Source organism: Belonocnema kinseyi, chromosome 4, assembly GCF_010883055.1.
Source record: "Belonocnema kinseyi isolate 2016_QV_RU_SX_M_011 chromosome 4, B_treatae_v1, whole genome shotgun sequence".
NCBI classification, from domain to species: domain Eukaryota; kingdom Metazoa; phylum Arthropoda; class Insecta; order Hymenoptera; family Cynipidae; genus Belonocnema; species Belonocnema kinseyi.
In genome coordinates, this window is record NC_046660.1 from 85189658 (window position 1) to 85201957 (window position 12300).

Below are 12300 nucleotides of genomic sequence, written 5' to 3' on the forward strand. Positions count from 1 at the left end.
GGCTTTAGTTTAAATGTCGACGGGCATGACTAACCTAACTTTTGGAAGTTGCATTAGGAAGTTATAATTTTATTCTAAGTGACTGGTACGCCCTATTAAATGTAAGAAATTTGAAAATTAGGTAAATATTGTTTCAATTGGTTTCCTTATTAACAATTATTTAGACTGATATCGCAAAGCGAATAGTTGCTTTGACAGGTATTCAGGTGGCTGACAGCGCGGTTCAGAACTCCGCAACTCTGCATAAGCCAAAATTCAGCTCCAAATGATACTTTCCCCTAGATGCCCACATGGGCACCTATGTTCGGAGGAATACATTTGAGACTTGAAAACTCTCTCAAATGATCATTGGGAGCCTAATGAAATTTGAGCTGCAACAAATTTAACACCAGCGTTTTTCTGTGCCGTTAAATCTATTGAAAGCCTCTTAAATCTGTGGATATATACTTTTGAATCTTGAAAGATGTTTAAAACCTTTTGAAATGTCATGAAATCCTCAAAATCTCTTGGAACATCTTAAAATTTCACCCCTGATATCTTCGCAAATCTTTTGAAATACACCAAACTCTCGCTTTCAGTCACCCCGTTCGCAGTCTTCCTAGAACTGCTGGCTCAAGCAGTTTATCAGGGGAGCAGGGCGAGAGCGGCTGCGACATAATGTATATAGATATATATTCCAATTGGAAACGAGTCAGACGGTCCTCACTGTTTACGTTTCGGTCCCTTCGAAATCAGTCCAAGGTTGTTTGATGGCAACCCCCGAAACTTGACTGAAAGCGAGAGTTTGGTGTATTATGAAATTATGAAAATCAGTATAATACATATCAGTACTTTCAAAATTAAAGGGAACTACAGGAAATAAAATATGGTTGTGTTTTCACTTTTCACATAACGAAAAGAAAGGCTACTGGGAAAGGGGTAAGGGTATGTTAGGTTACTGAAAATGGGGTAAGGCTATTTTACGTTCACGCCTACCCTTTTTCCATTGATAAAAATGTGACGTGTTCATATTTTCACTTTTTAGGTAATAAAAAGAAAGGTTACTGAAAATGGGATATAGTTGTATTTTAACTTTATACATAATAAAAAGGAAGGTTATGGAAAATGGAATATGGTTGTATTTTCATTTTTCAGTAACTAAACAAGGGAAAGCAGTGAAAAAACGGCACCACGCTGGGCTCTCGCACTTGCTTTCCTATCTAAAAAAACTGACTTTAAATATCGCAATTTGCACGAAGACAACAAGAAGCACATACTTTCTTCAAATTGTAAATTGTTACAGATAGTTCAACTAACTATCTCCAAATTAAATCACTTCATTATCTTCATTAGAACTGAAGATAGTTCGGTCGCATATTTATTTACAAAAGAGGAACAATTATTTATATTTTGCAAATCTTTCAACGTCAATCTGTTCAGAAATGTTTAAAGTACCCCTCGCTAAAACTGCATTAGTTAAAATTTAAATAATTAGTAAAAAAATGACTATTTCTTATTAGTCATTTCTAAGAAATAACAATTCATTAGTGAATTTCTCGGCATAACCACTGTCAAGTCGTTGGCCCAGAAAAAGAGAAGATTATTTTGTTACTTAAACAGACTGTCAAGAATAGGCGAGGACTGGAATTCAAAGAAGACACTGGCTATCAACGGAAATTCATGCGAAGTGTCTCGAACTTTTCGTTCTAAACGGAGAAATAGTGAGTTTATAATAAATGTATATGAGAAACTCGCACCAGTTTTTTATATTGCAATAGGGATTACAGTCGGTCACCTGCTCAATTTTAGAGAAAATACAGGACTTTTGCTTTTAAAAAAGGGTCTCTAGTTTTTACTTTTGTTATTCAATTAGTAGTTCTTTTCTTCGCTGCGAAAAGTGCCACATATTGAAAAAAAATCTCATCGTGCAATTTAGAAAACGATTTGAAGGGATGCCTTAGAAATAAACATTTGCGTTACGGACATGCGCGTCCCTTCGAACCCGTCTCATTTTTGACTAATCAATTAGTAAATTTTGACTGACCAATTGATAGATTTTTGACCAACAAATTAGTAGTTAGTTTCGCCACCGTCCGTCATGGCGACGGGTGGCGTGCCACGTCTAGCGTTTGACTAATTGAATTGGTTAGACGAAAGTAACCAATATTCAATTAGTTATTTTTTATCAATTATCAGTTACTGAGTTCTTGCTTCTACAATTAGTCAAATTTTACTCCTAATTAGTTCAATTTAACTAATTCAGATTTAGCGAGCACCATGAAATTTTTCAGTTTTTTTCTGTTATTTTTTCAATAAAAAACTATGCTTCAAAGTTCACTGCCTTTAAGGGTGTTAGTTAAATCCAACTTTAAATTTTTTTATAGGTACTGCACTGACTCAATATATATTTTTTCCTAAGGATTTGCGAACGAAAGAAAGAACACTAGTCGAATACCCGGGGTTTGCGAGATCCTCGGATCAATAAAATGTTGAAAAATCAAAAAAAATATTAAGTAAATGATTAATTTCACGACAAATATGAATTTTGCGAAAGATAGAAATCAGCGGGTAGCAAACAGCTAGACTGGTGGCTGATTACAAATACCGTCACAAGACACACACAGGGCATGTCAATTTTGTCTGACCTTTTCTCCATTTCGCAACATATTTCGCACAGTTTAGTGTCACCATCATCAAGGCGTGGCCCTTTGAAAACCTGATATACCTATCTCGAGATTTCTTCTATTATGTCAGAATTGTGAGATTTGTGAGTAAAAACATAAATTTGCAAACGTTTCTAACCGTTCAACTGCTGTCGTCTGCTACCCGCTGATTTCTATCTTTCGCAAAATTCATATTTGTCGTGAAAATAATCATTTCCTCAACAAATTTTTTAATTTTTCAACATTTTATTGATCCGAGGATCTCGCAAAACCCCAGATATTCAATAAGTTTTCTTTCTTTCGTTCGCAAATCCTTCGGAAAAAATATATATTGAGCCAGTGCCGTACCTATAAAAAAATCATTCAAAGTCGGATTTAACCAACACCCTTAAAAGCTATCTAATTTCCTTACTTTTCATCAGATTTTCAGATCTGTAAGCTACAAACAATTTTTTGGAATATTAATTTTCGGCTCATTGACGTACAATATTTGGACCTTTAAAATTATCTCTCTTTCATTAAGATACCATTTTTTCTTCACTTACTTTTTCAACGTCAAAGCCAGAGGACTCGATTTTTCTCGCCGATAGTAGATATGAAGTTTTACTAGTTGCAAGAAACAGTTTTAGTTCATGCATTCGGCATACAATTTTATTTACGTTTTTATTACTCTTATCTAAAAAATAAATGGTAAACAATCATAATTTTGATATTTTTATTGTTGTCGACTTTCCGCTATGCTTAAAACTTCACATTGTATGCTCTGATATTTTACTTCGATGTTAAGTTCTGCATGTTTATCTATTAATGTAAAGGAGATAAAAGAGTGCATCTAAATGTATTGTTCACTTTTTTTTGCTATTAAATATTCAAGATTAAGTTTACTCCTTCGTTCGACGTCGCTTTTATGTGTAGAAGGCTCAACTTAAAAAAATATATTTCTTCAAGGATAATATTGAAATAAATTCTTTTTTAAAAACTCAAAATATTTGATTCTGTTATTTATTATATAATTAAAATTATACTGTTAAAAGTCGAAATATCATATAGAGAATTTTCAATTTAAAGTTTACATTAAAAAATTCAGATAAATAATTTAATGCATCATCAATATTAGCGGATGTGAAACTCAAAAAATGTAGTTATTAATATTGAAAATAACACAAATAGTTCAATTAAATTTGCCTATAAAATATTATCCATAAAAATAATTTAAATTACTTTTTTACAAATTTTTTAAAATAAACATTTCTTAAGTTAAAAAGTAGACGGTAAAGATTTGTGAACAACAATTCAAATGAAATTGTTTTCCTGAGATTTTAATTAAATTATCTAATTGTTTGCAAAAGTGATTTTTATGGCTATATGATCATGTTTTTTTTATTTTGCTGTAAAAGATTAAATTCTCAATACTTTTACTCTCGTTTTTATTTTAGGTAACATGTAGAATTTTGATCATAAGTTATGTAATATGCCATGAATGATTGACAATTTATTTGATTATATATATGTAAAAATAATTAACGAAATTTCAATCAGATTCAGATTTCAATAAAAACTGCTAGTTACATAATCAGTGAAAATCTACTAATTACCAATGAAAAATCATAAAATTGTAATGACAGTAATAGTTGTCTGGAAAATCAGCGAAATTACTAAAAACTGACTGAAAATTTTGTAATTATAATAGATTTGTTTTTAATAAAAGAAACGCCGTTATAATTAAAGTTTAGAACCGAAAACTGAACAACCATTTATTAACATAGAGTGCAGCACTCTGCAGTCAGCAAAAGAGTCGGTAACGCCTTTAGTCAATAGATAACAAAGAATGCTTCTAAACCAACAGTCAGCTCCCATTATCTTACTTTAAGTAATATTTCGTCTAAAAAATGATGAGTCATTTATGAAAATGAACACAGTCTAAAAAAAGTTTGTAGTTTTATGAATCAAAAGTACAAAAATTGGAATTCCTTATCTAATATAATAATAATAATATTTATAACAATTTAAAATCCACGTCGTAAAAGTTATAAAAAAGAACTTACAAATTCGCTTTACGAGGTTGCACATATTTTACGAAGCCATTGATGATCGGTTATCCAATGAATATTTATTCCCACTTCTCCTCTACCTTCGACTACTGATAACTGACACCACTATAGGAGAAAATCCAGTGGAGAGTCAGACGAGTGCCATCTTTTAGATGGATTGCAAGTAAAATCTAGAGTGCGAGTCTTCATTTTTTTTTGTACATTCAGAAAGAATAAATAACATTCCTAAATAGCAGTCAAAAAATTCAATTAAAAAAATGCCAGTAATTAACCCAGCATTAGTGAATGTTTTCGGATTTTGGGGTTCTGTTGTGATCCTGAAACTCCTGGCTATGATCCCACTGACCGCACGACAGAGATTCAGAAAGAGGGTACATTAATTCATTATTAATTTAAATCTTTAAAATAGTCGCAATAAAGTATAGTTTTAATGCTACATTTAAGTTAGTTTCTATTCCTTAAAACAGTACTTTCTTCTTCCTTATTACTGTTCTACTAAGCCTTGTAATTTGCAAAAAGAATATTTAACGGTATTGCCGGCTATCCAGTGAAAAGTTGTATACAATATTTTGAAGAACATGATTACTTTTATGTGTTGTGAAATATTACACTTTTTTAAGTTTCATTTATAAAATATGTCACTGTTTCAATTAAGAATTTATTTCTTCGTTTATGAAATATCACAGAATAAAGTAATGATAAAATTTGTCGAAGAAAATTTTTTAAAGGGATAACATTTGTTCAGGCAACCCGGTAATAAGCGTTGAATAGAGAAAAATTAATATTTTCAGATTTCAGCGTGAAAGTGAAGATTATTCTATTATTTTGAATACGCGATTTTTCCAATTGCCTAGAATGTCATTATAAAAATAGGATATCTCAGTAACCAATTTATTTCTATTTCCATAGCGATTGCCGCATAGGTTCGTATTCCCCAAAAGTGAACGTGTTTTCAATATATTTAATTCCTTGTAGTTGTACCGACAGATAACCTTACAAAGATGTCTTTTATTCCCCAGAAGTGTTCATATTTTGAGATGATTTAATTCCTACTAATAAGTGCACGAAATATGAGTAGTAAATTGTTTAATTCTTTCATGTGGAATATAAGTTTTGAAAATTTAATTTTAATCAATTCAAGTTCGAATTTATAAGTTATAATAAGATTTAATAATAAAAAATAGGTTGAATAAATGCTTTCTTCAAATTTGACTAAGGCGATTGAGAGGAATAGGATTTGCACTTTTTCTGTTCCCGTTGGGGGATTTTTAGACGGAAGAAAAATCGCGTATTCATAGGAATAAACATTCTTAATTTTTTTTTATTCAACGCTTGTTACCGGGAACTTCGCGTTTTCAAAACATATGTGTTGTCATGAAAAAACAGAAGAAAGTTTAACCGATATTTGGTTAAAGTTTATCCTGTAAAGTTAACTTTTGTTGCAGCGAATCATTCATCGGAAATCGATGTAAAGTTTATCTTCTGTTTTTTCTGTGATTATTTGGTTGCGTAAGATAAAATATTGTGATGAGAATCCAAAACTGGTATTTCTAGAACCATTAAAAACCGTTACGTTGTAAAAAAATCATATTGAAAGATATAAGTTATATTTGAAAAGTTGACCACTTTAAGTCCCAATCGTTTTCCATATTTCCTTCGATTAATAAATAATTACATTTGAAATCATACAGACTGGGCCAGCTTAGAATTTTAGAATAGTTTGCTATTTGGATGTCATTCCAGAGCTTTTTTACAAGTCACTTACTAGTCGCTGTAAACATCACTTCAGTCACTATAAAATTTATGGTAATTTATTATATAAAAATGCTATTTAATATCAGACTTCAAACTTCTTTTACCTCTTTTCCCCCGTTTTTAAGAATTCTTCTTTTTTCATATGCACTTACCCTTTTTCTTTTTGTTTTTTGCTTAAGTGAAATCTGAGTCAACAGAACATAATAAGAAATTTTGGTTCAGAATAAAACTTTTTGGATTACGACTTGAAATATTTTATTTAATTGAATAATTTTGTGAAGGTTCGACTATTTTGTTAAAAACTCATATTTTTTGCTCAAAGTCAACTGTTTTGTTGAACATTTGTCTTTCTGGATAGAAAATGTATCCTTTTTTTGTAGACAAATCAGCTTTCTTGATTGAAAATTAAATTTTTTGTTGAAAAATAAAGTCTTCTACAAAATTCGTCGTCTTAGCTGAAAATTCATCTGATTGATTGAAAATGCAACAGTTTTTAGTTGCAGAGTAACTTCTTTTTTTTTGAAAATTCGACCACTTGATTGATAATTCAATCATTTCGTTAAAAATTTCAATTTTTGTTACAAATACATCTTTTTTGCTTGAAATTGTAACTATTTGACTGTAAATGCAACTGTTTGGTTTAAAATTATAATTTTTTGAATGATAATGTAGCTAATAGGTTGGTAATTGATCTTTCATGTTTAAAAATGAACTTTTTTTATTAAAAGTGGAACTTTTCGGGATCAAAAGTCAATTTTTTCGCAATCATTCGAATTTTTAGCTTAAACCCTAATGTTTTGTTTAAAATTCGTCTGTTTTGGTAGAAAATCAATTTTTTGTTTGTTAAAAATGTATCTTTTAAGGATTAAAACTAAAATATTTTCAATATCTTTTTAGCCTAAAAATCAACTCTTTTGATGAAAATTTATCTCTTTTGGTAGAAAATTGATTTTTGTTGAAAATGTATTTCTTTTCTGATAAAAATTCCATCTATTTTGGATGAAAATTCAACTGGTTAGATGGTAATTAATCATTGTTTTTGATTGACGATCCAATTATTTAGTTAAAAAGTCATAATTCTTGCCCGAAAATTGAAAATGAACTTTTTGCTTGAAAATTCAAGTGTCTTCTAAAAAATTCATCCTTATTCAACTTAAAAATTCAATAGTTTGCTTGAAAATGCAAATGTTTTTCGTTACAGTTTAATCTTTTTTTGTTGAAAATTCGACCATTTGACTGAGAATTCAACTATTTGGTTACAAAATTCAACTTTTTTGTTAAAAATTCGTCTCTTTTGCTTGAAAGTGCATATGCTTGAAGTTGAAACCGTGCAAATTAACGAAATTGTTTACTGATGACTTTTAAACTAGAAACAGTGCAAAAATACTAATTTATTCATATTGCCAATTACAAATTACAAAGAAAACTTATATCACATAATTTTAAATTGTAGCTGGAACATTATTTGTAGATAAAATATAATAGAAAATTCAATTAGTTAAAAATTTAGTTATATTATTGTTCAAACATTAACTTTTTTGTTGAAAATTCATCTCTTTTCTGGCGAAAATATCATTTTTTGTTGTTGAGAATGTATGTTTAGTTGACAATTGATAAGTGGTTTGTTTGAAGATTCAGCTATTTTTTTAAAAATGTTTTCGGCTGAAAATTCATCATTTTAACTGACACCTTAACTATTTATAGGTTGAAACTTCATTTTTTGGTTGAAAATTCGCCTTTTGTAATAAAAAATGTATCTACTTGGTTCAAAATGAATGTTATTTTTAAAATTCCTGTTGAAAATTAAACTATTTGGTTGAAAATTCATGTAGGAAACTCGGTTTTTTAGTTGAATATTATTTAAAATTTAAATTAATTAAATTAAGAATTTTATGGCTTTCCAGTTCATATTGTAAAGCATCGAAATACAAATACAGTAGTTAAGTGTCAAAGGTTGTTTAACTTGTATTTAAATGAATTAAAATTGGTCTAAACTTTACTTGAAAAATTTATTATAGCAATTGTGACCATGGTTTCCGTCTTCGAATTCAGCAATAAAATTTCATTTAATCTTGTATGTACAAGCCGATTAATTAAATGTGTAATGAAATCGATCTTTTTGTGCAGATAAGTGGTTTTATTACAGGCCTCTTTTTGTGTGAACGTTAGTCACTTTTAGTGACGTTTTAGCTTGAATTATTTACTTTTTCTAAGATTCTAGAAAATTGATATTCTCACAAATCCCACTATTTATTTATTTTTCTTCACATTGAAATAAATTAAATTAGAAACTAAAAATCAGAATTTATAATTTCTGCGAATTTTATTACACAAAATGGAAAATTATGAAAAGGATGATGGTATGGTTACAAACTTTACAAAAAAATATTCTGCACTTTTTATTATTTGGCACCACAACTATAAATCATACAGCGCCTGCGTTTTAGTCTTGATATCATTCATTATTTTGTACAGATTATCCTTTTGTATATATCTTGAAAATATTTTTGTGTTTTCACGCAGTTATTTTTCGTTTCATGTTTTATATTCAATACAGTAAAATTAATTGAAGATCCAAAAAAAAAATACCTCACTAATTAATTAAAATTAAAATAATATCTTTCATTGAGCTCTTTTTACGAAAAGTAACTGCATGAAAATACAAATATTTTCAAGGCATAAATTCCAAAAAAAGCCCTGAATATTTATTCTCGTTCAGAAAATACTATATTTTTTGAAAAATGCTGTGATTTTTGGAAATTCTCAGGTAATTTAAGAATGATTGTGAAAAATCAATTTCAGTTTATTTTCCTTTTAGAATGATATATCCAAATACTAAATTATTTTGACCCAGGCCAAAGTCATTTGATGAAACAAAATTTGTTGACAAAGTTAGAAGTATTTGGACTTCTTCAAGAATTTATCGAAATTTTTAAAAAAATTATTGTGGCATTTAAGCCAATAAAGATGTTTCACGTTTTCATTTTCATTCAGAAAATTTCAAAATTGACAAAGTAGTGGCGTTTTTCTTAACATTTTCAAACTAAATTTTCTAAAAAAAAAACTCGTTTTTTTCGCTCAATGTTTTTTTTTCAGTTGAAACGAATACGATTATTATGTTTCATAGAGTTTAACACTACTCATATCTTGTCTCGTTATTGAAATATTAGCTAAAATATGGATAAATTCAATTTTCTGCTGTCCGAAGTTTAATAATCAAGAGGATATAATTCGGAAGGAAGAATGCATTTTTCTACACACAATTTCCTGTAAAATCTTTATAGTTCAAGATCATGAATAACTTGTTTGTAACGCGAAGTAATTAAAAAAAATCTATTTTGCCCTATTTCAAGCTTACGTACGTTGAAATTATGAATTATGACAGCAGCACAAAAAAATATTTTGTCCGGTTTGCAAATCTTTTATTTTACGAAAATTCCATTCTCTAAATTGGTCCAATTTTTGGCATTCACCCATAAAATATACAAATTTGGAAATAAATAATAAAATATTATTTACCAGGATTCTAAAAATTCAAATAACATAATTTTACATATTTATTTATTGCTAACCTTAATGTATGTAAATAATATTCTCATGATAATCCGGTATTTGAATATTGATGGCGGCTAAATTTAAAACTAATTTTTCTGTAGATGATGCGGAAACTTACGTAATACCCCCTCCCCCACCACCACCTCCAACCTAACGTTAAGAAACAGTAAGCAGGCTCGAGGGTTCCCCCTTCCTAATTATAAAATGCTTTCATAATACTTTATTTGGATTTAAACGACCCCATAGTAATATTTTTAAATAGTGGAAATAGAATCACTTTTTTTAAACAACTTAAGTCCGCAACGTTCATAAACCAAAACACGACATTTTTTTAAATTACTCAAATCAATTGTTTGTTTAGCGTGAAAATAATTAAATACATGGTTTAAGATGACTCTAACACTATTATAATGTCCTCATTATTATTTTAATGAAATTGAATATATTTATTCTAAGCAAATTATGGTAAAGTTTCTCTAAACGCTCGGTTTTTGGATTTTATTTCACTAATTACTTTTACTAGATGTCACAGAATACCAGAAAAAGTTTTAAATTTAATATCCTTATTCCTTATCGAACGACTTCACGACTGCCTTTTACTCAACCACGCACTTTACAATATATAGAAGCTTCATTAAAACATTATATTTATATTTAAACGTCCGGTTCTGCTCGGATTTTCTTTCACAAATTACTCGTACTTGACGTCGCACAATTACAAAACAAGTTCAAACTCAATATCCTTAGCCAACTAGAGCTTTTTGTTCAACAATGCGGCCTAAAAACTATAGGAAAATTTTTGAAAAATTCAAGGATTCATTTAAACGTCCGGTTCTCGGATATTCTTCCACTAATAACTCGTACTCAATGTCGGACGATATAAAAAAAGTTATAACTCAATATACTTATCTGACAAGAGATTTTTGTGTTTTTTGCGTGGATGGAGAAAACGCACTTGTCCGAGAATAATACTGAGTGGAAACTTTCTGAGTTAGCAATTTTTCCTTATACCAAACATATTTAACTTAATTCAGCTGTTAGAGTGCTCTCTTAATTTTGAAAACCACATTAAGGGATATTTTAATCACACATTATTTATTACCTCGCACGTTTTTTTTATATCGTATCCCTTTTGGATTCAAAGCAATTTAATTCTCATATTTATTTAAAAAAAGGCAAAACGTGTGACGTATTATGTGCACGACCCCTAATGAGAAGGTATTGCTTTTATGTACAAACTTTCCTTAGTGGGTTTTTATAAAATCTTCACGTTTTCAGACCCCCTAAGCTAGAAAAACGATTTTTACCGAGGTCTGTCTGCCTGTTTGTAGTCTGTAGTATGTAGTCCGTATACACGATAACTCTCGAAAAAATGATCAGATTGTATTGAGCTTTGGCACACTACTTTAAGCCCTAGAAAAAAGGGCAAGTTCGTTAACCAACTATTTTGGATAAAAATTCAGAAACTTAGAACATTTTCAAAAGTTTTGAACCGATTATTTGCAAGATTTGAAAATTTGAAAATTCCTTTTTTCGATAAAAAGAAAGTTGTCAGCGTTTTAGCACCCCCCCCCCCCCCCCCCCCCCCCCAACAAAAAACGAAAATGAAGATTTTAAGACAAACAATACACAATATGAAAAATTCACGAGAAGAAAAACGTTGATTTTTAGAGGTCCTTTAACATGATCCTAAAAACCTTTAAAATTTTCTTGAAAAATAAAAAATGCAAATTTTGACCCCACCAAACATAATTTAAAAATAAATACAAAATTTAATTTTGCGGTCGACAATTTTAATACAGACCGAGAAGATTTTTTTTAATCGTAAAAAACAAGATTAAATATGAAAAAATTATAAAAACGAGGCAATGTAGATACGTATGTTTCAATATCAATGCATCTTATGGATTTTAATTATATAAATTTATTGAAATGATCCATGTTTCAGCGTAGATAAGAATAAAATGTAAAGCCAAATAAGAAACAAATATTAAGGGAAGTGTTAAAATTAAAATTTGATCTTTATTTTGTAATATCTGAATGAGCATCCTCATAATGAGGTACAAAAATAAATATAATATACATTTGACATAATAGAGTTGAACATAATGTAAAAAATTTTGCATTCTCGACAAAATCGAGTGCGAAGCACGAGATACGAGGGTAGTTCAATAAGTTCTTAGAATGACCAACAAATGGCGCGCGAATCGCTCCAAATCATCTGTTTTCAGTCAGCACCACTCCCGACTAGATATGTGGTGCAGTCACAGTCCACATCTTCTGAGTTTACGTGTTTT

General features: G+C 29.5%; 2 protein-coding genes across 3 annotated transcripts in view; one reads left to right on the forward strand and one right to left on the reverse strand.

The window, feature by feature from the left end:
- Positions 1–4727, reverse strand: part of LOC117171687 (gamma-interferon-inducible lysosomal thiol reductase-like) — a 28533-nt gene extending 23806 nt beyond the window's left edge. Inside the window, exons 1-2 of the mRNA XM_033359215.1 lie at positions 4688–4727; positions 3188–3318 (exon numbers count right to left, since the gene is read on the reverse strand). Of these exons, the coding sequence (XP_033215106.1) occupies positions 3188–3318; positions 4688–4712 (156 nt within the window). The 5' untranslated portion in view covers positions 4713–4727. The remainder of the gene's footprint in view (positions 1–3187; positions 3319–4687) is intronic.
- An 81-nt stretch (positions 4728–4808) lies between these two features.
- Positions 4809–12300, forward strand: part of LOC117171689 (microsomal glutathione S-transferase 1-like) — a 12172-nt gene continuing 4680 nt past the window's right edge. For both annotated transcript variants that reach the window (XM_033359220.1, XM_033359219.1), the window contains exon 1: positions 4809–5064. In XM_033359220.1, the coding sequence (XP_033215111.1) occupies positions 4951–5064 (114 nt within the window). In that variant the 5' untranslated portion in view covers positions 4809–4950. The remainder of the gene's footprint in view (positions 5065–12300) is intronic.